At 40.1% G+C, this 26,264-nt stretch overlaps 2 protein-coding genes across 6 annotated transcripts in view; one reads left to right on the forward strand and one right to left on the reverse strand.

The window, feature by feature from the left end:
* Positions 1-187: 187 nt before the first annotated feature.
* On the forward strand, positions 188-18,498 carry LONRF1 (LON peptidase N-terminal domain and ring finger 1). The gene is made up of 12 exons (XM_036382719.1): positions 188-792; positions 6,880-6,998; positions 8,725-8,847; positions 9,450-9,596; positions 10,109-10,346; positions 10,441-10,531; positions 11,386-11,500; positions 12,032-12,153; positions 13,743-13,901; positions 14,009-14,171; positions 14,524-14,673; positions 17,246-18,498. The coding sequence occupies exons 1-12, from the start codon at positions 195-197 to the stop codon at positions 17,402-17,404; spliced, it is 2,184 nt and encodes a 727-aa protein (XP_036238612.1). The 5' UTR covers positions 188-194; the 3' UTR covers positions 17,405-18,498.
* Positions 18,499-23,590: 5,092 nt separating this feature from the next.
* Positions 23,591-26,264, reverse strand: part of PAICS (phosphoribosylaminoimidazole carboxylase and phosphoribosylaminoimidazolesuccinocarboxamide synthase) — a 41,301-nt gene continuing 38,627 nt past the window's right edge. For all 5 annotated transcript variants that reach the window (XM_036381962.2, XM_036381961.2, XM_036381960.2 and 2 more), the window contains 2 exons: positions 25,467-25,625; positions 23,591-24,825 (listed from right to left, as the gene is read on the reverse strand). In XM_036381962.2, coding sequence (XP_036237855.2) covers positions 24,659-24,825; positions 25,467-25,625 — 326 coding nt within the window. In that variant the 3' untranslated portion in view covers positions 23,591-24,658. The remainder of the gene's footprint in view (positions 24,826-25,466; positions 25,626-26,264) is intronic.

The following is a 26,264-nucleotide window of genomic DNA, read 5'->3' on the forward strand; positions in this document are numbered from 1 at the left end:
CTGGGCTCGGGCGTTCCCGGACGGGCCCGCCCCGTCCCCCCCACGTGACCCCGCGCCGTTGGCGGCGCGCGCGTGGAGCGGTGTTTTGTAACCTCCCCCCGCCTCCTCCCGCCCCCCGCCCGCGCCCTGCCCGGAGCCCATCCCGGCGTCCGGAGCGGGAGCGCCACACCCCCTTCACCGCAGCCGCGCAGCCGATGGCAGCGTCCTCTCCTGCCGCCACCGTGGGCTCGGAGCTGCCGCCGGAGCCGGGCGGCAGCGGGGGCCCCGGCGAGGAGGCGGACGAAGAGCGGGAGCTGCTGCTGGCGCGGCTGGTGCCCGCGAGCCGCCTGAAGGAAGCGGTGGGCGCGTCCCTGGCGTCGCTGTGCCTCGGCCCCTTCGGCGGAGCCCAGCGCCTCGGGACCCTCGTGGACTGCCTGGTGCTGAACTACCGTCTGCGGCAGGGGCCGGGCCGGGGCCGGGAGCGTGGGGCCGAGGGGCCGCTGCGCTGTTGCGGCTGCGGGAGGTTCCTGGGCGAGCCGGTGACCGTCCCGTGCGGGCACACCTATTGCCGCCGCTGCCTCCGCAGGGAGCTGCGGGCCCGCTGCCGCCGCTGCCGGGACTGGCTGCTGCCGGCGGGGGGCACCAGCACGGCCGCGGCCCCGCTGCGCACCAGCGTCGTCCTCAACCGGCTGGCGGAGAAGTGGTTCCCGGGCGAGTGCGAGAGGGCGAGGGCCGGGAGTCGGCTGGAGGAGCTGCTGACCCAGGGCCGCTTCCGAGAGGCGCTGGGCGCCGTCAACCAGGCTCTGCGAGCAGGTAAGGCTGTGGGGAGCGCTCCCTTCCTCCGCCCGTGCCGCCCGCCAGAGCCGCGCGGGCTCCGCCGCTGCCGCCCGTGTCCCGGCGGGACCGGGACGGGCTGGCAGCCCGGGGCGGCAGGCTCGTAGGGCTGGGGGTGCGGGGGAGTCGGTGGATGTGCCCTTATCCTCGAGTGCGGGACCGTCAGCGACCGACACGGGCCGGTGAAGAGCGTCCGAAGTTTTCTCGAGTTTGAAGGGATTCGAGGAAGCTCTCCACTGGGAGAGCGGAGTGGAGGGGACGTGCAGCTGCCCGGCGCTTGGTAGAGCGCCCAGGCTGGTAGTGGGGTACACCTGCTTCTGCTTACTCCGGAGGCGTGGGGGAGCGTCCCGCACGGGCTCCCTCGTGTCTCCCCCCGCACGCTCCTGCTGGACTTGTTTACAGAGGAGGCTGTGGGCTCTGCTTCGCTTTGTGTTGGATAATCGCTGCGCGCGGGCAAAGAGAAATTCCGTTGGTGTATTTAACCTTGTTTCCTGAGAGAGAGACCTATTTTCAGTCTTAAGTGTCACCAAGACAATTCCCAGCAGGCCGGGCCGAGTTGCATAAGCAGACAGGCACGGAGGGGGACAGGTTGTGTAATGGCAGTGACATCATAGGTGGGTGTGGTTGGAGTTTTATATAGTGTTGAAGAGGGTCCAAAGAGGGGAGGTAGAGGCACGCTACCTTTTGGGCTATCCTATATCCGTCGCAATATATGTGTCTGGCTGGTACCATGGACTCTTCAGATACACTCAATTTTTCAAAGTTTACTCCTTGTAGAGAGAGTCATATTTGTGCGATTGATACACCTACGTGTATCCAGCGAGAGATTCCTTTGTTTTAATTTGACTATGGATTTTAACACCTGGTGACATGGGAGGTTCTGTTTTGAATTATACCAGGATTTTTTTTTTCCTGTTCTGTAATTCAGAAATTAGTATTTTTACAAACAAAGTGTATCACGTTTATACAGTTGTCTGTAGTGGAGGAAAAAAACCAAAAGCTTGCATAAGTCTAATCCTTCCAATCTGTTCTGGGGAGATACATTAGGTCTAGTTCCAGAATAAACTCTTCTCGATGTAGGTGGGATTAAGTCGAAGATCTATTCTATATGTGTTTTGGCAACCTAATTTTAAGGGGTTCCGTTTTGGCTATCAATTCTGCTTTATTTGCCAGGGTGTTTCCAAAGTGTAGGATACAGGATGGATTTTAAATCTTGAAACTGTAAGATGCTGACTTCTTCCTGAAGTACAGCTTTGACTCATACAGGTCACAAAGAAATCTCAGTAGTTTTCAGGGTAAAACTGAATCCAGTACGGATCACATAGGTTTACAGGGCTCCTGTTTCATGTTTTAAGACTGCTTTAAAAGAATAAAATAGTAAAATAATTACATGGTTTTTGTTAATCTTTTTTGTTAATCTTTCTTTTATGGATTTAGGAATATTATTTAACTATTTACGGGGAAAGAATTTTGATTATTCTTTATGTGAATCTACATCTTCCATTTTGGCTTTAAAATGGGTTTAAAATTTAAGTATATTTACCAGCTGTGATGCTTATTCAAAATTTTATTATTCAAATTCAGTATATGTGCTAGAATTAAATGCTAGAAGCTCAGTTTAAGGTCCATTGTATAATTCTTTCCTGTGTCTCCAATCCTGAGAATTATCAATATTCTGGAAAAGATACTGAAGAACTTTAGGAGTCAGAGTGCAGACGTATATTAAATGTGAATTTAGAACTGTGGATTCACAACTACAAATTGAAGATGATTCCAGGCCAATAGATAAATTAATAGCTGCTGGTATACTATCTGTCTTCCTTCAGACCATGAATTTTGAGAACCCTTAGAGATGGAAAAGATGTAGCATAAGAAATGTATTAATGTTTAAAGTCATTCATGTTCTGTTTCAGTGCTTCTTTACTGCTGCTTCATCTGTTTCTTTTTAATGCACATTGTTTAAAATTTGTGATAAATCTAAGTCTGATGTCCTAAATAAGTCATTGATGCTAAACCTCTACTCAAATGGCATCTTTTCATAACTTTTTTCTGTTTCTGAAACATTGGAAAGAGTCGTATTTGCTATTGTGCAAAAGTGACTTTAAAAAACCATAAGGAATATTAGCATTCATATAGTTAGTGTATTCCTTGCAGAAGTTGAAGTGAAATAGCTTAGTTAAAGGAGATCTCTTGAATTAAAATACAAGCACAGCTTGCCCTTAATCAAGTGTCCTGAAACACACCACTAAAGGGTTGAATTTGGTCTGAATCTCACTCATTCCTTCTGGAGTGGACATCAGGAGATCTGTTGAGCAATCAGTCTCCTGTTTAAGCAGAACAAATACTTTGATCAGAGCAGTTTGCTTAAGGTTTTGTACAGCTGGATCATGAAAATCTACAGGCTGACAATTCCACAGCCTCTCTGGGTGACCTGCTCAAAGGTTAATTATCCTCATAGTGAAAAATCTTTTCCTTATTTCAAGTCTGAACTGCCATTGTTTTGGTTTATAACCATTGTCTCTTTTGTTTTTTCACTGAGTACTTCAGTAGAGTCTTCTAGGTAACCCACTTTTGGATTCTGAAAAGCTGTTGTGCTCTCCCAATGCTTTCAGGAGTTACTTTCTGCTAAATAAGCCCAGTTCTTTTGGCTCTTTCTTAAGAGTTGTGTGTTCCAGCTCTGATTATTTGAGTGGCCCTGTAGTACCATGTTAAAAAATACTGTGTCCAAAAGTATTTCTACATTGTGTTTTTGATATGCGTGTCTTCTATTTTGAAGAATTTGGCATATTAAGAACCATATAAAAAGCATGCAGAATCAGATCAGAGGTGGTCCATTTGTTAGTATGTTTATACTTACAGTAAGAGCAGATGCTTTGGAAGTAATATAAAACTCAAGAATGCATATTGAATGTGTTCTTTTGTGCACACCTTTGTATAGTTGCCTATTAATGTAATAATAGCAATTGATACAGCTATATGCTGCAGATACTTGGTGCATTTTTTTGTTAAAATAATTTGTCTTTGGGATGCTAGAAGTGAGTAATTTCTGTATTTACGATATATTTGGTCACTGAAATTGAAAGTTCAAGAACTAGTTATGTTTCTGCTGTCTTTGAGCCAAAGATTGAAAATTAGTTCACATCCTCTCTTTAGTTGAAAAACATTAAAATACTTGCTGAAACATAGCAAAATTGTTTTTTCATGGTAACAAAGCCTAGAAATTAAATTGTGGTTAAAAAAATTGGATCTATAAACTTAGATAAAAACAGAAAATTGTTTAGGTTGGAAAAGACCTCTCAGATCATTAAGTCCAACCACTAGTCCAGCAGTGCTGAGTCTATCACTAGACCATGTCCCTAAGTGCCAAATCTACATATCTTTTAAATCCCACCAGGGATGGTGTCTCCACCACTGCTGTGGGCAGTCTGTTCCCATGCTTGACAGCCCTTTCAGTGAAAAACTATTCCCTGTACCCATACTAAACCTCCCTTGACACTATTTCCTCTCATTATGTTGCTTGTTACCTGGGAGAAGAGGCAGCCAACCCCCCCACAACTGTCTACAACCTCTTTTCAGGTAATTGTAAAGAGTGATAAGGTCCCACCTGAGCCTTCTTTTCTCCAGGCTAAACTCAACCTTTCTTCATCAGCTTGTGCTCCAGAGCCTTCACCAGCTCCACTGCCCTTCCCTGGACTCACTCCAGCACCTCAATGTCCTTCTTGTAGTGAGGAGCCCAGAACTGGACACAGGATTCAAGGCATGTCCTCACCAGTGCTGAGCACAGGGGGACAGTCACTGTTCTGATCCTGCTGGCCACACTAATCCTTATACAGGCCAGGATGTCTTTGGCTTTCTTGGCCACCTGAGCACACACTGGCTCATATTTAGCTGCTGTCAAACAGCATTCCCTGGGCTTTTGCCACTGAGCAGCTTTCCAGCCACTTTTACCCCAGCCTGTAGCACAGGAGGGGGTTGTTGTGACCAAAGTGCAGGACCTGGCACTTGGCCTTGCTGAACCTCATACCAGTAGCCTTGGCCCATTGATTGAGTGTGTCCAGATCCCCCTGCAGAAGCTTCCTGTCCTCCTGCAGGTCAGCACTCCCTCCCATCTTGTGTCATTTGTCAACTTTTGGTACACTTGACCCCCTTGTCTAGATCATGGATGAAGATATTTAAAGAACTGGCCCGATACTAAGCCTTGAGGAACGCTACTAGTAATCATCTACCTTTGGTCTTCTGAATGAATATTCAGACCCAGTTTGTCATATCTATTAATCATTCAATGACTGTTTTTATGTTCAGCAGCAGAGTTGGGATCTCAGGTAAACTTTTTTTGTACTAGTTCAGTTGGAATCATGCTTTTCTCTTGGAGAAAAAAAAAAAAGTGGGTAAAGTGCTCACCCGCTGTAGACTTGAACTCACATTTTTATCTTTGAACTAGCCCTCATTTTCCCCCGAGGAAAAAAGGCTCGGGAGTTCCTCAGGTCATGTTCTGCACTTGAAAGTCTGAAACAGATGAGCTTCCCTTGATTCTGTGCAAATAGGCAGCTTATCAGAGAACAAAGACCTGCACTTACTGTTGCCTTTGAACAAAGGAGTTTGATTTGCTACTAACTCTGTTGGACACCGAAGAGTCAAATACAACACGAAATCTGTCTGGAGTTTAATCTGAGCTCTCACCTTGCTAGGCTATAGCAGTCACAAAGCACAGCCACAGGAAATCAGAGTTGTTCTGCTCACAGAATTAGCGTTTTACTCAGACAAAGAGAGTTTCCCAGACTTCAGTTAAAACAACCATTTTATTATGTCAAATGAGAAAATGAAACAAACCGCATTTGGCAATATTTATGTTTGAGGGGGAACAGTCAACTCCAAAGAAAGACAAATCAGGAAGACACTCTAGTTTCAGCTAAATGAATTCTTCTCTGATTTTCTTAACCCTTTCTTTTACATTAAGATCTTCTTACATGTAGCATTGTGAATCTAAATACAAAGCAGTGTGTTGCAGTCTATGGGAACATTGGCCGGTATGCCTTCTAACTGTACAACAGGCTAATGTTGGAAAATTATGAGAAGTTATACTAGACATCTAGAATAAACTAAGAATATTAAATTGAAATGGTAGCCTCCAAGAAAGCCTTTTTTGAAACAAACTAAATGAACTATTTTATTTTAGTGTTGTTTACAGTAGACCAACCTTTGACTATTTTATCTCATTCAATGAAAACCAGGTCTATTTTAAAAAACAATTAAGATCAAAACAGTGTTCTGGCAGTTTTTCCAAGCAGCAACTGCAATTAGTTGTGTTACAAAACCGTAGTTTTAGTGGCAAGGAGATGGGTGTCCTTCCCATTTAGAGGTTGCTGTACTGAAAGTGCAAAATGCTATAAGTTGGACATGGGAACTTGTCCTTACTTGACACAATCTGCTTTTTTCCCACTCTAGAAGTTCCACTACTACAGCTCCTTTCAACAGGGCTGCCAGCTGGTGCTAAAGGCTTTCTGGAACTGGCTGTTTTTATCACATAGTGATAAGGCCTGGTCCTGGTACCTCCCAGATGGATGCCACTGTGAAGTGGCATCTCCAGCCATAGTCAAAAGGGGTCAGGCACTATGAAAACAAATTGCAGTCTGCAGAAAAACTTGGGTATTTGAAAGCAAACTTTGTAATACTTAAGCTTTTAATACAAGTGTGGTGAATTCCCAGGTTTCTGTGGTTTTGATTGGATATACTGTAGAGATAAAGTTTACTTAGTCCTCAATTTTTGTTGTCCCAGCAGTACTAAGCAGTGCTTTGTGAACCTCTCTGTTCAATATTTGAAAATAAAATTTTCTTGATGCTGCGTGATTCATCAGGATCCAGAATTTCTTCCTTAGCTTACAAGATATGAAATGGGAATTGCTGCCACTTTTGTTAGCCAAACACTAGGGAGTGAGGGAGAAGGTACTCCACTAATTTTGGAAGTATTGTACAAAAAAATTGTAATTATATCACTATGAAAGCAAATTTAATTAAAAATTACAAAATTCTGATTTTTAAAAGATTTTACCTAATTTCTGTCTGCAGATTCCAGTGACTTGATGCTAAGAATTTACAGAGCTGAGTCATATGTTGGCCTCCAAGAATATAAAACAGCCATAGAAGATCTAAATTTTGTTATTTCCAAAATGCCAAATTGGCCAGAGGTAAGTTGGTATAAACTCATCATTTTTCAATATTGTGTTTGTAAAATTAATAACTTCCAAATTGTAATTGCATTGATTTAAAAACCTAAGCCAGCTGCTTTAAATGTTGTCTCTTAAGACATGCAAAATGCTAAACGTCATCTTTAAAATAGTTAACTCATATGAGACAGGCTCCTGATGAGTAGGGCAAGTTAGGGCTGGTTGACAAATACACTAAGTTGGAATAGTTCATGGTGATGTAACCTGTAACAGCTGGGCTTTGGGGCTTGTTTTGTTATTTGTTAATTTTTGTTAACAGAGGGACACTTTGCTGTTTTAGCTTGAAAAGTTTATCTTCAAAAAGCCTAAATAAACTCAGTGGGAACTAAGCTTTGCAAGTAATACGGGCAGCTGGGGAGTCTGTGGTCTTCAGAATGCATCTTGTTGCACTGTCTAAACTCTGAACTCAGCAGGAGCAGCAAGATCTCGCCACACAAGGGGAGATGACTGCAGTTGTGTTGTCTTCTGTGTTCAGCAATTCCTTGGCTACTGCAAATTCATGCAGCCTCCTGCTTTCCACCTCTCAGTGGTGACAGTACTGTCTACTTTTTTCTGTATGTTTGGAAAGAAGCATTACTTCACATAAGTGAGCTTGGTTTGATGGATGGATTCCTGTAACAATCCTTAACCTCTGTAGGAAAATAAACTGTCTGTAAGAGGAGGACTAGCAAACTTCTCTTCTCCAGAGTTCATCTAAAAGCAAGTGCCCAACTCAATCAAAGAGGATGTGTGTCCTCATCTGACAGTCTTGTTGAACAGATGTTATTGTTCATACTGTCAGACGTTCTGTAGAGCTGCATTCTGGGCTTTGGTAGAGTAGTTTTTGATTGTTTTGTTTTGTTGGGGGCTTTTTGTTTGTTTGTTTTGTTTGTTTGTTTTTAAGTTTAGTTTCTGGTCCATTATCCAAATTCCTATATACAAATAGATATATTATCTTAACTTTTTGTTATACCTGTTGGTTTTTATCTAAATGTTTCTATTACTGTCAGTGCAACTTTTAAAAGCTAAGTTCTTAGTTCCAATGTCATCTACTTTTGAGTAGGCTCTGCAAAATCCAGTAATCTTTCCTCCGTTTTTTTTCTTTCAAGGAAAACAATACACAGGTTTGTTTTTTTTTCCCTAGCTGGTGTCTAGTGTTCAAGCATAAAATATAGTTGGAAAAAGCAATTAATTCTGAGAGTGCATTGTTTTGTTTTAAGAATATAGGTTGAGATGTATGTAAGGGGTGAACAGTTGTGTGGATTGTTTTATTTGCATTCACTGTTCTGAAGGCTGGAACCACCAGGCTTTTAATGAAAGAGAGGGCAAAAAAATTCTGTAAGCTGCTGTGTGAGGTTATGTAATAATTTGCATCTCCTGTCCTTCTTCCTCTCCAAAGGCTCACAGAATAGGGAAATTAAGGGCTGTGAATTCAGCACTAGTGAGGTTTTTAACCCTTTATGTAAGACAAAACAAGTTACTGGAAGAAGACTCACACCATCCTATCCCATGACTTTTTTCAAACACTGTAATGGATGCGAGTTAGACAAGGGATATGGATCACACGCTGTGCACAGTTCAAATTTGTTACAGATGCTTTCTTTCTGTCATGGCAGGTTCTAATTCTAACATTGTTGCAATGCCTATAAGATCAATACTGCAGTTCTCCCTGTTCTCTACAAATGTCTTTGTGGTATCTGTTTCTCAGGTCTACTTTCAGAAAGGAAAAGTTCTGCAAGACTCTGGCTTTGTAGGAGATGCCTTACAACTGTTTCTACAGTGCTTAGCCCTTGATGAGGACTTTCTTCCAGCCAAGCTAGAAGTAGAAAAGGTAATTTTATTTATGATACTGGATTCTCATGTCTGACTTGACTCCTTTATGAAACTCTCATTATGATAGACTTTGTGCATCTAATATCTTCATTACATACAGGAAACGTTCAGGTGGCAGATTCCTTTTAAGATATTTCTTAAATCATACTACATCAAAGAGTTAGTCCCAATATACACATTTTGCATACATCTTGAAAAGTACATATGCATTGGAAGTTACTAAGTGAATATGTAGAAAACTGGAAAGCAGGCAACAAGTGACATTTTCCAAGTCGAAACCCTCTGTGCCTGGAGCACAAGAGTTTTTTCTGTGATAATAAAAATTTATATTGAAAAGCTGCATAGTAATGAATTGATAATGTCTAATTCTGTTTGACTTGTAGTAGAAAAGATTTCTAGATTAATTTCTTTTCTAGCAATGTAATGTAGCTGTGTAGGTTTCTGTTTGTTTTCAACTCTGCCAGTTACTGCTTGAATAAAGATCGGTTCATGAAAATAACTTCATGTAGATTACCTTCTTAGTTTTTGGTACGTAAATTTATAAAAAAGGTATGTCTGGATTCTTTTTCATTGTTATTAACATTGAGCTGGTTTTTCTAGATATTGTGTGATGTTTTGTCACCAGAGAAGTTAGGTGAGAGTCTGAAGGAATCTGCTTGGAATTCACCCCATATTAGAAATAAACCTTTTATACTTGGTTCTGAGGTGACTGGATCTTACTGCAACTTACAGCTTTGTCCTCCACAGGTAACAAAACCTCTACAGTAATTTCTGTCTTTGACTGATTTATATACATCAGATGTACTGATACCCTGATTTGTCACACTTTCCAGCATAAATACTGTTTTTGAGTAATTGGCTAAATTGGAGGAAAAGAAGCAGAGTTTAGAAGTAATTTATTTTCATTTGTAGTGTTAAAACTCCTCATTCTACTTCACTAGAATGATTAATAAATACAGTATTAAAAGCTACTGAAGTTTGATATTAGGGACTTCAAAAAAAGAGAAATACAATTTTTCTATATTTTTTAAGCAGATGAAATACAGTTTTTGTTTTGTTTGAAGTGGGTGAAGATTTTTGAATTGTTAATGCTATGCAAATTTGAATACTGTGTTGACTTAGAAATTTTTCTAGTTAACTAATAGGCACTCGCTAACTGTGAATACCAGTTTTGCTTATATATCTTTGCACAATCACATCTCACATACTTAGATCAGTGTTACTCTTAGAATACAGTTTGGTTCATCTTCTTGTTACAGAGTTTAGGAGGATCAGATGTACTGGAGCCTGTGAGTGGAGGCTTAAATCGTGCACAGTCTGCCCATGCTCTTAACTCAACAAAAGACCTTGCCAAGGAAGATGGCTTAAAGAGAGTGTCTTCTGAACCCCTTCTCTCTGGCCAAGGAAAAGGTGCTTTGTTAAAAAGAAAGCTTTCCTTTTCAGAACAGGATACAGTTGTATGTGAAGATGGAAGAAACAAACACAAAAAGCAAGGAGGTAAACAGTCACTTACTGCACTTATTGTGAAATTTAAAGTATTTACTGCCTTGTGCCTTTGTTTGAAGAAGTATCTTGTCCTCCTTTTCCTTAGAAAGTACAAAAAGGGACATGACACTGGCTTTTGGAACAATCCCAGGAGATTTGATTGATGTATCAGATTTTGAGTGCTCTCTATGTATGAGGTAAGATTTTGTCCTTGATTCAGTATTAGTTACAGATGCTTGGCTGCATATTTGTTACATGTACAAACTGAGGTACTTGTAAGTTGTTATGAGTTTTGATATCAGTCAATAATTTGCAGCTTTTCACTATCCCTGCACTTAAATGTGTATTTAAATGTCACTTGCTACAATGCTATATACTGTAGGACTATTTTAATCAAGCTGCCCTTTTAGTTAAACTTGGCAGTGTTAACTGGTCACCATCAAAGGACAGGATCTTTTGTGGTTAAATGTTAGGGGTTCTTCAGTCAATCAAACTTATTTTGGGAAGGTTAATGTTTAGAAGCATAGCCTTGTATTGTGAACCTTGTATTTGTCTGGTAGACATAGATGCTTCAGAATGTTAGTCCACTTAAATGTAGCTGATGTTGTGTTTGAAAACTCTTACTGAATAATCTTGATTTTCAGAATAAATACCATAAAACATATGGTGTATACTAAACTATTCATAGTTATGCTATTAATATGTAATACTGCTGTTAAAACAACCCAGTTTCTCAAAGAATCACATAATTTTGTGTATTCTGAATCTCTTATGTAGGGAGACCAAAATCTTTGTATATTGGGGTAAATATTTAGTTACCTAGAGTTCTGGAATGTGTCCAACTTCATCAGAAAACAAAACAGTGAGTGTTGCAGTAAATGGAAACAAACTGCAGTATAGAGGAAACAGTAGAATAAGGAGACTTGGGACTAATTGTTTCTTTACTTTGTTAGAGTATAACTAGTCTTAAAAATACAAGAGATTAATCACTGACATCTTTAGAAAAATGCACACTGGCCATGACATCTAACTTCTGGTAATTTTGTTTCAGGCTATTCTTTGAGCCAGTAACAACCCCTTGTGGACATACTTTTTGCAAAGGTTGTTTGGAACGGTGTTTAGATCATGCTCCACAGTGTCCACTCTGTAAGGAGAGCTTGAAAGAGGTATTGTTTCTCAGTAAAGCTCACAAATACAAATACTGTATAATTTTAAAGGCTGTTTCACTGTAACCCAACAACTTAGATTTGCTTAGGCTGTGGATTACTGCTAGAATGGAAAAGGGTCTCAGGGTCTTAGAGGTTTTATGTTTCTGTGACTGTTTACTTCAGTGCTGTAATTCAATCCTATGTATTTGTAAACTTTGATATCTATTCAGTTAAACTCTGTGATTTCTATACACTTTTTTTATTGGTATTGCTGTATATCCTGGGAAATCAGTTCTGTCTGTGGTAAGCATAGAGATACAAACTGAGGTAGACATTCAAATTGTCAGACACTAAGAACTTACACAGAGAATCTAATTTTCAAATATTAGAGTATAATTAGGTTTTAATTAATGAAGTATAAAAACTTCAGAGCTGTAAGTTTTCATGAGTTTCGTCACATTTCATAGATGATATTTTTATTTAAAAAGCTGTGTTTTCTCAAGCCTTTTGTTAAGATACATGAAAAGATTTTTTTTAAATTGTTTACAGTACCTTGCAAGCAGAAAATACAGTATCACAGAACTGCTGGAAGAATTAATAATGAAATACTTGTCTGATGAATTATTTGAGAGAAAAAGAATTCATGCTGAAGAAACTGCAGAACACTCCAAGTAAGCTTCCTGTGTTGAAAAACTTGAGAAATTAGTATGGAAATCCTTTTTAGAAATGTTTTATTATTTGTATAGTCATTAATTGTGGTATATTATGGGTGCAAGGAGTATGAAGCTTGTCTAGGTCCCTCTGGATATCATCCCATCGATCAGTTGTGTCAACCACAGCATTCAGCTTGGGGTCATGAGCAAATTTGCTGAGGGTGCAGTGGGTCCCTTTGTCTGTGTCATTGATGAAGACATTAAACAGTGCTGGTCGCAATATGGACCCCTGAGGGACACTGCTGGTCACTGGGACTCTGACCCATTGGCCTCTACCTCTGGGTGCAGCCATCCAACCCTAATTATCCATTTAACAGCCCACCCATCAAATTCATCTCTCTCCAGTTTGGAGAGGACATTGAGGGGGAAACTGCCTACAGAATTCCAGATAAAATGACATCTGTAGCCCTTCCCTTGTAACTCCATCATAGAAGGTCGCTAGGTTGGTCAGGCCAGGTTGGACAAAGCTCTGAGTAACCCGATCTAGTGGAAGGTGTCCCTGCCCATGGCAGGGGGGCTGGAACTAGGTGATCTTTAAAGGTCCCTTCCAACCTAGGCTGTTCTATGATTCTGTGAAACGTGTTACCCCTTCCATTCCTCTTTCAGCATGCACTGTCAGGGAGCTTTGGTTTTAGCTTTGCTGCTGTTAATGAAATTGTTTTCAGTTGACTGCAGAGTCTCAGAGACTTGAATTTCTTACAAAGCAATTCATGATAGACATTAATCTTACACAGATAGATGTAATTAAAGAATTGTTAAGATTTTTAGTTAACATAAATATAGTTAATTTTTAGTTAACATAAACATGTTTATCTCACAGTGAGTTCTTCAAATACACATACAGCAATCATGTATTGTAGATGTGAATGTTGGAAAACTATTTAACACAACAGCTCATGCAAATTGCTTAACAGAATCCATCCAGTAGATTTACATTTTATATTCTGAAAGACATTAAAATTAAATACCCAATAATGTTTTAATGATAACTAGATTGTACTTACTATCAACTATACATACTTGATAAAATAGGATTTAAAAATACTTAGTTTTTCAGTTACGCTGCCTGAGGCATATTGCAAGGTGCAAATTATACACTGGGTTGCATCTTGTGATCTGGAGCCCCTCCTAGAAAATAATCTAGTGACCTAGCTACCATGCAGTTACTAGTACATCTTTTTACTTACAGGAAAACTGTGTCTCTGAGGGCTTAATTGCTTTTATAGCTCACACTAAAGCAGAAATGAAAAAGTAGCTGACACCTCCAGCCCAAAACAGAGCCCTCCATTCATTGACTAGGTACTCACTACCTAGATAACAGTGAGTCTTACTGTCCAGAATGTTTGCAAATCAGTACACTGGTATTCAGCCAGTGTTACTGGTGTGTGGGTTTATCATTCACGAAAGTTGCTACAACATATTTTGACTTTGAAAAGAGTCCTTTATGACCTCAAACATAGCAGACATACTGGAAAAAATGTATTATCTTGGCATAGCTCAATGTTCAGATTTTGAAGGTGTATATTTCTTTTTATCTTCTCTTGAAGCTTGACCAAGAATGTTCCAATGTTTGTTTGCACTATGGCATATCCTACTGTGCCTTGTCCTCTACATGTATTTGAGCCAAGATACCGACTCATGATTCGCAGGAGTATGGAAACTGGAACTAAACAGTTTGGGATGTGCATAAGTGATTCTCAAAATGGGTAGGTTTACAACATGATTCTAAGCTTCCATCTCTTTTGTCATTTTAATTACAAAAAGCATCTTTTCACAAGTGTGTAATTGCATTACTGACAAGGTCTCTCTTTAGTTTTGCAGATTATGGTTGCATGCTGCAAATTAGGAACGTTCATTTTCTGCCTGATGGACGGTCTGTTGTTGATACAATTGGTGGAAAGAGATTTAGAGTTTTACGGAGAGGGATGAAAGATGGTTATTGCACTGCAGACATTGAATATTTGGAAGATGTTAAGGTATCCAGAATGATGTCTAAATACTTACTAGTATTAATATATCAAGATTTTTGCTTGATTTGTTCTTCAAAGCTTTCTTTCAAATTTTTACATCATTAGAAACTAGCTTATTTTTTTTATTACTATAAAACAAATAAGAAAACCATAGTTTTTGTTTCAACAATAGTTTGAAGCTGTAACTTTAAGAAATATCACAATACTTCTTTTCCATTTAGTCAATAGTAGTCAAGGTTATGAAGAACACCAGAAGTGTATCTAAACATAGTTGAAATTGAGTGTGTTTTGATTTTAGCTTAAACCCCTTAATTGGTTCTATATCACTAATCATACTTTCATAACTTTCCTCCTACAGGTTGCTGATGAAGAACTAAAGAAATTGAGAGAGCTTCACAATTTCGTGTACAATCAGGCCTGCAGTTGGTTCCAAAACTTAAGAAACAAATTTCGCACTCAAATTCTTCAGCACTTTGGACCAATGCCTGACAGGGAGGAAAATATACAGGTGGGACATCATTTAATATTCATTATTAGATGCTTATTTCTAAAAATAAAAGCCCTATTACCAACTGCCAAGTATTAAAAAAAAACCTCCCACTTTTTTCTTCAGCTTCAAAGACAATAAGGCTTGGACCTTGTTTTTCCCACAATGAGCAACAAAAAGCAATTCTGTTGCTGGTCAGCAGTTTCTCCAGGAAGGGATGATATGCTGATGTGGAAATAAAACCAGTAAACTGAAAACACTTTAAGTTCCAGTAACAGTTAAACTGTTAGTATGTGAAAAGCTCTTAGAATTCAAAGTGAAAAAGCTCTCTCTTTTCTCCCTGTGAAAGTAAAGAAATTGAAGGCAGGCAGATACCTTTGTCAAAGAGGTAATCACAAATAACATGTTCCTCCTTTCTGAGCTAATGCCATAAACTGCTGCAGTTGCTAGCATTTGACACATGTTTCTTAAGAAACTAGCTGCAGCAATCTATCTTGATAGTTATTATAAACAATTAATGAAGGTGAGATCCTGAGGGAGTGGAGGCTGTAGAAAAATAACATGTAAAATAGGTAACAAAGTGGAGTTTGATGTGAATTGGGATCTTAGGGGAGCTTGTCCCTCACCCATCTGCTGCATACTCCTATGAAACTATATTAACCTGTTGTGTTCAGTGGAGATGGAGAGACAGCACAACATGGAAGTTCACGTGCCAAAGGGAGCTTTAATGGCGTGCACAGCTCTTACCCAGGTTATTCAAAACACTTGATGCTGGAACCTGATTGGCTCAGGTTTGGTTACCACCCTGCTCAGTGGCCAACAGCTGCCTGCTTACATTCTCATCAGAGATTGTCTGGCACACACTCTCTGTAGCCAGATCCCTCCTCTCAGTGCCCTCTCTAGGCTTACCTGGTTAAAGTCAGGAGTCTCTGAGGCTCACAGTCCAGCTCTTCACCATCACAGTTCCCCCTTTCTGTTTTCAGAATATAAAAGCCATGTTTATTATCCCTCTGCAGGGCCCTTTGCAGAAAGGACAGCAAACATGGTACAAGGAGAATGAAATTCTTCACTAAACTTGACAAGCCTCATCTTTCTAGCTATTAGTGTGCCTTATCAAAAGTTTTATGATCGTGTCTAGGAGTTATCAAAGGCACAATTTTACTGGGTGGTATGCCACAGGCAAATTATTTATAACTTACAACTTGAACGTGACAAACCAACTTAAGAACTATCAGAGGTAGCATTTCCTTTTGGTAGTAATGTCCTTAAAGTGTCCAACTCTTTAGGTCCCGGTGAAGTCACAGGTGAGTTGTCATTCCAAAGGTTTAGATTTTTACCTAGCTGGTGCAGAGGGTTGTTCTGGTCACTGTTCTGTGGTGTCTGCTGTGGGGCCATCAGGGAGGTGCTGTGGTTACAGTCCCAAGCAGAGCAGGGCCCACACACTGAACAGGTACCCCTGCAATACCGGCATCTCTGTAAGTACACATGTACCCGTGCCTCCACGTGACCAGGTCTTAAGGGCTTTCTCCTTTGTTAGTGATGAGGTCCTGTACCCAAACCTTAGGTTTAGGTAACTTGGACATCATTAGAGGACTGTTACGATAAGAAATTATTAACATGACAGGGTTTGGGGAGTTTTGCAATATTGTTAGATGGTTTAAAGTGTACAGGGCTTTGGCCACCCTATTCTGTGGGATCTCACCACATTAACCTGTCTGCAGGGGACTGTAGATGCTGTAGAGGCCAGTGCATGAGGTCAGAAGGGATTTTTAGGACAATTAAAAAAAATAGATTTAAAACAGCATACTAGGAAAGAGGAATATGTGTGCAAAACCAGAATAATTAGCAGGGTAGCAATACTATGGATGTGCACATGAGATTTATAATAGGACACAAATGTTTACAATCAGCTCTGTGGTAATGGCTGCAAGTGAGGAAATGTTATCCTGAAGTGTACCATTACCAGTAACAATTTTGCAGATCATTTGAGGAACTTAATAGTCTCTGCAGTGGTAGGACCTCTACTGAGGAGAACTAAGTCCAGTTCAAGGCCTGACATCTAATGGTTACTGTTGGTAATTAAACTACAGGAAAAAGTCACAGTTTTAACTGCTTAGAAGAAACTAAGTAAGTAGTCCTGCTCTGTCTAGAAGGTAATGAGAAAGGGAGTGGAACTGGGAGGTGACAGAGAAGTCCATCAAATAAAGGTAATTACAATGAAAACATTAGGCTTCAAGAATATTCAAGCCTTAAGAACAGCATGACAAGTATTAGATTTAATTTTTATCAGAGAGATTTGTCATTGGGTGGCTGTCCTGTACTTAGCCATCTTTTCCCAGGAATCTATGAGCTTCCTATGTTATCCTAAAAATAATTGCTTTATAAAGCTTAGTTTAAGTGTACTTTGCTTGACTTCTCAGTTTAAGAGAAGAGATCATTTCAGCACTCTTCTAATCTCATAGATCTGGAATTCTCTCGTTAGTATCAAACTTTAAAGTAGTCTTGGTCATTGATGACTTTGTCTTTTGATGTCTTTATAGTAGTCAACTATATGACATTGGTTATTGGTAACCAGCTTATGTTTCATTTCTAGGCAATGCCCAATGGTCCTGCTTGGTGTTGGTGGCTTCTAGCTGTTCTCCCAGTAGACCCCAGATACCAGCTGTCCGTTCTCTCCATGATGTCTTTAAAAGACCGTCTGATAAAAATCCAACATATCCTCACCTATTTTTCTAGAGACCAGTCCAAGTGACTAACCGCCTGGGTCTTCCTGAAAAGTTACTCTGTTCTGGTTGTAGTAGCAGCTGGAATTTTTGCTGCCTTTGCACATCTAGCACTGGTTTGAGAAGTGTAATGGAACTGTTTTTTCTCTCCACCTTCCTGGCTTCCTGAGCCCCATGGTTCATTGGAGGCACACTTTCTTCAACTATGAGAGAAGACCACTGACTATTGCACAAAATCAATCCAGCTAGATACATTTTTCACGTTATCTACATTAAAATTTGCACTATTTAGAAAAGAACCTTTTTGAGACTTGATTATTTTAGGAATTGACTTTTCTAAGCTGTGGAAGTGCAGGACTTAAGGCTGACAGTCCAAGTTTACAACATTGAGGAGGTAATAAAGGTTTTGCAAATGTTTGCCTCAAACAACTGTTTTTTTGCTGTTTGCACAAATATTTGAAATATAGTATTGAATGTCACAGTTGGATATTACTACTCTTGTTTAACTAACTTGACCATGAATATGGCACAGATTTTTTCTAAGTTATCTTGTAAATGTATGCATCACAAAACAGGTGACATGAACTGTATGCTGAACTGAGAGCCAACTTTAAGGAACAAATGCAGAAAAACAGGTACTTCTGTCTAAAAATACTTAAACTGTGAATATGGTTTACATACCTAGGCCTGTACATTTTAAAGAGGAAACTGAAATCTAAATGCTAGTACCAGTTACATTTCTACTGGGCTTTTCAGGCTGTTCTTCCAGAGCACACGCTTAGTTTGTAGAGCTTAGAAGAAGAAGTGTTAAGTGTGCGCGTGCGTGTGTCTATCGGGGATTGTGCATCCAGGATTCAAAAGCTTAAAGTTTTATTTGAACTTTTTAAGTTGGTGCAAATGTGAGTTCTATGCCTTATTCATATAAATAGTAGAGCACACTGCAGTGGCAAGGTTAGCATCATGCTGCCAATAGGTACTTTTTGTAATTAAAGGTTTGCATATTTGTGAATATGTCTGATACTGGCTTTCTTGTATGTAAATCATTTGTAAAATATTTCTTAAATCTTGCTTTTGCTAATATATTTAATTTTCAATAAAAGCTAAAAATTTGTAATATTTTTAACTTTGTCAGAAACTTTAAGTCACTTTGCTTTTCCATGCTTCTATTCTGGGATCTTAAGTAAATCCAGAAGCTGCTGTTTAACCTACATTAAGGTTGTGAGCACTTCATGACATAACGGGTATATTCATAATCTGTTTCTGATTATAGTACCTGTCTCAGACTGATTGTTGGTCAGACAGGTTTTTCCTGGTGTCCTGCTTTTATTTCTACTTTGTTTAAATCACGTATGAAGCTGGCATTTTGCAAAACTTAAAAGTTGTAGGGAACTGTCCTTGAAGAGCAGTGAGGTATTTCACTGACTTGCTAGTCAGATACTCTGGCCTTGTTCTCTTCTGGAGTTCAAGGCTGGAGATACTACAGGCAGCCTGAAATCTGCTGGGTCATCTTCCAATATCAGTTTCTAGCTAGGGTAAATTTCCTCTTTAGGGTATGACTAAAGTCCTGGCTGAATATTTGGAAAGCTTTATTTGCATAAGAAGGGGAATCCTCTATTTTTCCACTTCTGTATGCTATACCCTTAGAAGTGTAATCTTTGTATCACCATGATCTTCTTAAGAATGCAGGTGGCAGGATTTTTTTTCCTTGGCAGTCTAAAAAGTTCCTGTAGGCAAGCCTGAAATACCCAAATAAACTAATGGAATTTTTTTTTCATTCTTGCCAAGAACTTGAGTTTGAAATTGAGTATTCCCTAGTCTGCTGAAAGATGTGGCTTTTAAGTGTCTTTATAAGCTCCCATGACTTCTTAATACAGTAAAAATTCAAGTGTCAATTGGGTTGCACTGCCCTGTGCATGAAGGAGTTTTACTTCTGGAATTGTATAAACTATGTAAGGCAAAACTTTATTGAAGAAAAACAACTACAATATAAAAAGCAAATTTACTGTGTTTAACAAATGTGGCATTAAGGCTAATAATAAGTATCCAATCTTCAGTAACCATTCCACTGCTGTGATTATTATGGGTGCTCTTGGGAATGATAGAAAATTGAGATTGGAGATGAAAGATTTTTAAAAGGTTTCTCGAATAGGAATTTTTTAAGTGAATTTTTTGTGACACCAGATTGTGTCATTTTGTGCAGTTACAGTGGGGCAGAACAACAAACTCAATGTTTGCAAAGCCCTTTCAGCCCCTTTACAGCCCTCACTTGATTCTGACTGAGGGTTCCTTGTAGGGACCATAGCCCATCCTCTTTCCTCTGCCAGCATATCAGACCCGTTCACCAGATGCTTCAGCTGCCTGCTGGATGAAATCCTGGGGTCTGGGAAGCACCAAGTGAATGACAGCCCGTTCTTTTCTGTAGAAAGCTCTGTCATTGAAAAAGACTTGAACTTAATGTTTGATATTCACAAGCATCTGTTAGGCTTCTGGCAGCTTGTTTGCTGTACTATTTTTCTGTGAAGATAGCCTCCTACTGGTGATGACATCTGTCATCAGGAGGGGAGAGAGAGAGAGAGAGAAGCTGTTACAGTTCATTCTTTCACCAACTCCTGTGCAAATGCATCTTCATTCCTTCCTAAAGAAGTTTTGAATTTTACCTCCCACAGGGAACAAGAAGTCTGTCTAAGATCACCTTTGCACTCAGGGAATACCCTTCAGGAAGTAAATCCTGTCCTGCAGAAAGCTCCCCATTGTAGCTGAACTGACATTTCATTGAGAAGAAAGATAACAGGACTTGTCTGCTACGAGACTCCCAAGGCAGAAACCCAAAGCTCTAGAGGCAAGGAAACAAACTGAGATAGTGGGGGGGAAAGGGGAGGTCATGATCTCCCCTTCCCACAGATCTCTGCATGCCTGTGGTGGTTAAAGCACCCTTCTAAGAACTGAGGGTAAGGTTATGTTTTGTCCTTTCCTTCAGTAGCAAGGAGATCAAATTGCTTACAATCAGAGTGGCTGTTCTAACATGCAGAGTGCATGTTAGGTTTTGTATGGATAGATGTGCTTTGAGGTCCCAACTAGAACACTAATTTTGTGTATCCTGATGATTAGTAAGAAGCTGGTTTGCCCTGTTAAGATCTAAAATGCTCCTGCAAAAGTGCACAAGTAGATGATTAAGTGGCTTTGGGTCCCTCTCACCCAGGTAGCCAGTGCACAGCAACAGTGAGGAGCTTTGAATGCACACATTTAGCTCACAAGTGGAACAGGGAACTGGGACTGCAATACAATTCTAGAGGCATTTCAGCTCTGCAGGAAATTCCTAGTTTGTATTGGGGTTTTTATTGTTGTTGTTCTTGGGGTCTGAAAATGCACAGATGAAAATGCCAACTGCAACACAATTCAAATACTGGCAACTGCCACCTCTGATTTTATTTTAAATGGCTCAGAATTTTCACCACTATTTCACAATTAAGTTGCAGTGCTAAAGAAGTCACTGAGGCTGCAGGAAAAGGTCCAAATGTGCACTCCAGTGGAGGAACAATCATGATTTATTTTTGGGTATGAATTCCTTTAAAACGAGGACTGCCTTGATACCATCCCCAAGAAGTCTAAAGCACATTCTCTCCTAGGCCTTCGGTTCACTTTTATAGCTCCCCACAGGCAGCAGATGTTAAAAACACACTTCAGTGTTCTGGATAGATGCTTTAACCTTTGAGGTGTGGATGGAGAACAAACCTGTGGGAGCCATGGCTGATTTTTCCCTCACTTTTACAAAATGGGGGTTCTTTGGGTATGGCTTTTTTTGTGGAAATGAAATTATGTTAGCAAGGCTGAGCATCAGCTGCCACTCACCTGTACCTGAAGCTGTGCAGGATGTAAAAGAAGTTTGGCTGTCAGCACTTCCCTCTGCTAAGTCCAAACAGTTCTTCGCTGATATCTTAAAAGAACTTTTACTGTTAAGCAAGTAACTGCTAAATAGGACATGATCTAATTCAGGCTCCTAATTCCACAGCAGGTGCTTAAAAGACCTTTATTTACAGGCATTTCAACTCAATTTACCAAATACAAATAAACTTCATTAACTGCTCTACACAATTATTTCCGTCAATATAAAAGCACTTTTTTATTCAAGAATTTGTAACCAGTTTTTTAAATTGGATCAAAAAAGCACAAGTGCTACAAGAGCAATTTCTGGCTGGAGCAATGTTCAGTTTATTGCATTAATGTAATAGTTGGAATGCCAAATCAAAGGGAAGTATTTTCATTCCACAGCAAAAGCTTTGTGAAGAAGTTTCAGCTAAACTAAACAGCTGACCTTTAGGGCAGCTGGCCTTAAGGGCAGCTACAGAAAATCCCTGCAGATGTGACAGACTTTGCAGGTTTTGTCTGCTGATCACAGCAGCACACTGTTAATGTCAGCTGCTGTGTCCTGGTGCTTCTTTGCAAGGCAACTGCTCAAGCAAGGATTTGCAAGAAGAAAGTTCAATACAGACTGCACAAAAAACCCCCAAACAACACACCTCACCCAAAAGCTGAAGAATGACCATCTCTATGGCAACTAAAGCACTCAGCACGCTCATGCCTCACGTAAATTGGCACAATTTTACAAACGAAGTTGGTAGAATTCCGGTTAATGTGAGTAAAGTATCTAGAGACCAAACAGAGTATTTCAGTTGTTAACACTCAAATCATCATCTATTACTAATTGCTATTGCATAGGGGAAGACTGCAGACAGCACAGCACTATGGGCTGAAGAGACACCAGTGGCTGGCTGTACTTGTGTATGCCAGCAGGGTGCTGGGGTAGTCAGGTCCTTAGTAAGCTTGAATTCAGGTTGAATTATCCATCAGAGCCAACACCCAGTGTAGTGCTGGGTAGGGCCGAATAGGAAATAACAGCTTCTTCACCTCTTGTGTAAGTTCACCCTCAGGCTGTGTATTGTTGTGCAGCTGAGCGAGCAGACTGCGGCCTCCAGGAGGAAGAAATGCCGCAATCGCCTTTACAATTGCTGGCTCTTGCTCGTCTGATTACAAGATAAGGTGATCCAACTCACTCATCCAAGGCAACAAAAGAGCATGGACTCCTCACCCATTAATTCTCCTGTTAGTTGAAGTTAACATCAGTGTCTTGTCAGGAGCGCTGTTGGCCTGCTTTCAGATGTGCCTCGGCAAGTATGCAGACAAGTACTAACGTGGTAAATAGTTTGCTTGCTAAAAAAATCCCAGTCCTGAGGATCTTTACTTGGCAGTCACTGCTTCCACTAATACAATATAGAATAATCTAGGTTGGATGAGACCCTTAAGATCATCCACCCAGTCCAACCATGCACCCAGCACTATCACTGCAACCCCTAAATCATTAGACCTTATCACCCAGTACCAGATCCAGACACCTTCTGACCACCTCCAGGGACTGGTGACTCCACCACCCCAGGCAACCTATTCCAATGCCTGACAACACTAACAGTGAAAAGAAATTCTAATATCTAATCTGAATCTCCCTGGTCTGAGCTTTAGGCCATGTCCTCTTGTCCTCTCACTGCAGGCACAGCAGGAGAGACGAACCCCTCCCCACTGAGCCGCCTTTCAGGGAGCTGTGGAGGGCAGTGAGGTCCCTCCTGAGCCCTCTCCAGGCTAAACACACCCAGATCAACATGCCAGCCCAACTTGATGTTATTTGCAAATTTGCTAGTAATAGACTAAACGCCCTCAATCTAGATTATGCCACAAAGGAGTTTCAACCTCTTTGTTCTTCACTAATCCTCACTATTATTGATACTTCATTTAGAGATTCATTACAAAAGCAACTGCCCTAATTCTTAAGAAAAGTTACAGTTCTTTTACTTTAGGATAAGCTTTGACCAATTTTAAACCCTTGCATTCAAGGGAACACTGCTTAGAGCTCTTCTACACTATACACATAAAATGTGGTCAGTGCCTGTGAATAAGGCCAGCAGCAACACTTAATCCAGTTCCTCACTATAGGGCAAGCCTGACCCACCACACCATCACAGAGGAGTACTTAATGAACAAAACAACACTCCTGAGACAATCAAGTAGCAGAGCATCTTTCAGAAGGCTGTCACCCAATAGTGTTCCATGCAGGTTTTAGTGCATAAACTTCTTACGAGATTACCAAATTTGCAGTCCTGAAGTTACATACCACAGCTGATAGCTACTTTTGAGTGTACTTACTCAATAAATCTCCATGAAGCAGATTTGCATTCAATAGTTTATTTATAATTGTAAAAGCATAGGTATTACATACTTTGAGTAATTGCATATTTGTTAGAATCTTACCTACTCAGAAGACTGGTGTGTGCAAAGACAAGAAAGTCATGCTTAGATTTCCCCCCAGAAGTTTGTTGCTTTAGTATTTGTTCCCCTGTTCAGTAAAATTTCCACAAAAACAGAGTGAGGAAATATAGACACAGAATAGCTATAGTTATTGAAGTGTATGAAGACAGTCCAACATCATCACATAGCCCCTATAGAACTACTGAAGGTAGATCTGCCTAGTCTTTAAAAGGACAAAACCTGGACTAGGCAAGAGTTAGAGCAAACAGGCAACAAGCCAAGTTACAGGTCACTCAAGCCACTTGTATTTATGACTTGTTATGAATAAGCAAATTGGTGTCAACTTCATCACATCATTCCAAAAGATATCAATGGGGTAAATATACACATACATATTTTTTAAAAGATACATGTATGTATATACATTTTTAAAATAAGGCATGTATTTATTTCAGGCTCTTAAGACATTTTTCCACACTCTTTTCCTATTAATACAGTATATGTTGCCATTTTATTGCTAAAGAAAGCATACCATCATTGCAAGCAGAACAGCATCAACACTGGCCTTTGTCAGCAGTCCAGTTAATAAGGTTCAAGACATAGATTAATACTATACAAGAATGTTACTGTTGCAGAAATGCAAAAGACTAGTTGAATTCTATTAAGATTGCACCAAATCATTCTCTTGACATAGGTCTGTAGTTAACATTATGGGCTAAAAAACAGAACAGGACCATTCTGAAGCAACAGAAAGAGTACCTAAGAGTACCTAAAATTCTACTTCCCCATCTCTACTTAGCTGTTATATTAAAAAATACACAAGGGAAGGATGACGACACAACAAACTTCCTATTCTGCTCTAACAATGCTTTCTTCTGCAAGAAATGATGCAGGACTTCTGAGCTCATCCAGGGGTAAATCCTAATATGAATGAAAATGCACACACCATTATCATTGTGTAACTAATAACAGTTACTTGTTAGTGTGACTTACAAGGAGCACTCCCTAAGTTTTTTGTCAGCCTGCTTCAGGGAGATCCAGGTGTTTAACATGTTTGAACGCAGTTTGGCCCACACTAAATGGTTGTTTAACCCAAATATCTGGGCAGCAAACTGGGCAGCTCCTTCAGGTGACAGAGTAGTAGGACAGCTAAGACCTGCAGAGAAGAGAATGCCACTTACTAAAGCATAGTTTATAGTCAAACAAAACATTTTCTTTGAAGAACAATTTAAGACAAGGCTTGTTTCAGCCTCCAGGAGCCACATGACCCAGTTTTAAGCTAGTGAAGTGTCACATGTTCCATTACTTTTAATATGACTGCTTTGTGGCACTTCACACCAAAAGCCATCATGCAAATGACTCCCTTATACAGAGGTAACAGATTTCTGGGCCTCCACTCAAGTTACTGAGTTAAAAATAACACAGGTAAAAATTAGTAGTGAAGTGTTGAGGTTTACCTACACTGATTGTTGAGAAAGATACTAGTTGATCTTTGATCATAAGGAAAATGCATCAAAATTCAATTACTTAAATTCCCATCAATATTATTTTCAATTCAAAATAAAAAGTTTAGCAAGGATAAGCCAAGGCTTACTTTTTTAAGGATTATTTCTATGTAATCTTTGCTGTGTCTGTTGGGCTTTTTGCTATTAAGAAGTCAAAGCCTGCATGTGACAGATTTCCACAGACTTTGCTGATCCAGCTGCTTTTCCAATGCTTTGCACCTTGTGTGTACATTAGAACAACAGAAAAATGGAGCTAGATCAGAACAAGAGCATAAGTTGAAGATCATCTTACCACTGGGTAGTCTGAGAGAGGACCACACATCCTGAGTACCCCAGTCAGCTGAGAGTGGAGGGCAGTTGACAACAGGGTAAGCAGTGTTACCAGACATCACTGGCCCCAAACCATTGCTTCTGCCAGCCACTGCAACAAACACTGTTGGGATTCCATCTCCTGTGGGGAGGAAGACATTTGGAGATAAGCAATCCCCCTTGTTCTCTACCACTTGCTTTCATGGAGCTTTGTCTGAGTTCACAGCTGTGTTTGCAGTCATCTTTCCAATTCCATCACATGGCACTAATATTTTGTGTCCAACTTCCTCTTTTAGAGAAATATCTTCTAAGAAATCTTACATCATTAAATCCCAGCTATGTTTACCAGACACAGCTGAAATTAGCATTTCTTACTCTGAGCAGAAGTCCCGATCAGAGGAAGAGGTGCTGGTTAGCTTTATAGAGAACAGAGCCACTAATCCTCTGGCATCTCTAAGTGTTCCTCTCCTTAAATCTGAAACAGTTCACCTCAAAGTAAGTTTTTTAACTATGGTTACCACATTTGTAGTTTCACCAAGTAGAATGGTATGCCTAGAATGTGTATACTCCCACAGAAATAAATAATTCCTGTATCTCCTCTGCTAGGCTAGACACACTTTTGAAGAGATGTTAAGTCTTCTTGGCAAAGACAGTAATTTAAAGCAAGCATCTTTTTCTCATGGCATCTAAAGTATTAAGCAAGAATGTTTTCATCAAACAGAAAAAACATGGTGGGAGCAACATCTGCCTAATATAACACATGAGAATATTCAATCAGTCA

Source organism: Molothrus ater, chromosome 4 (assembly GCF_012460135.2).
Source record: "Molothrus ater isolate BHLD 08-10-18 breed brown headed cowbird chromosome 4, BPBGC_Mater_1.1, whole genome shotgun sequence".
NCBI classification, from domain to species: domain Eukaryota; kingdom Metazoa; phylum Chordata; class Aves; order Passeriformes; family Icteridae; genus Molothrus; species Molothrus ater.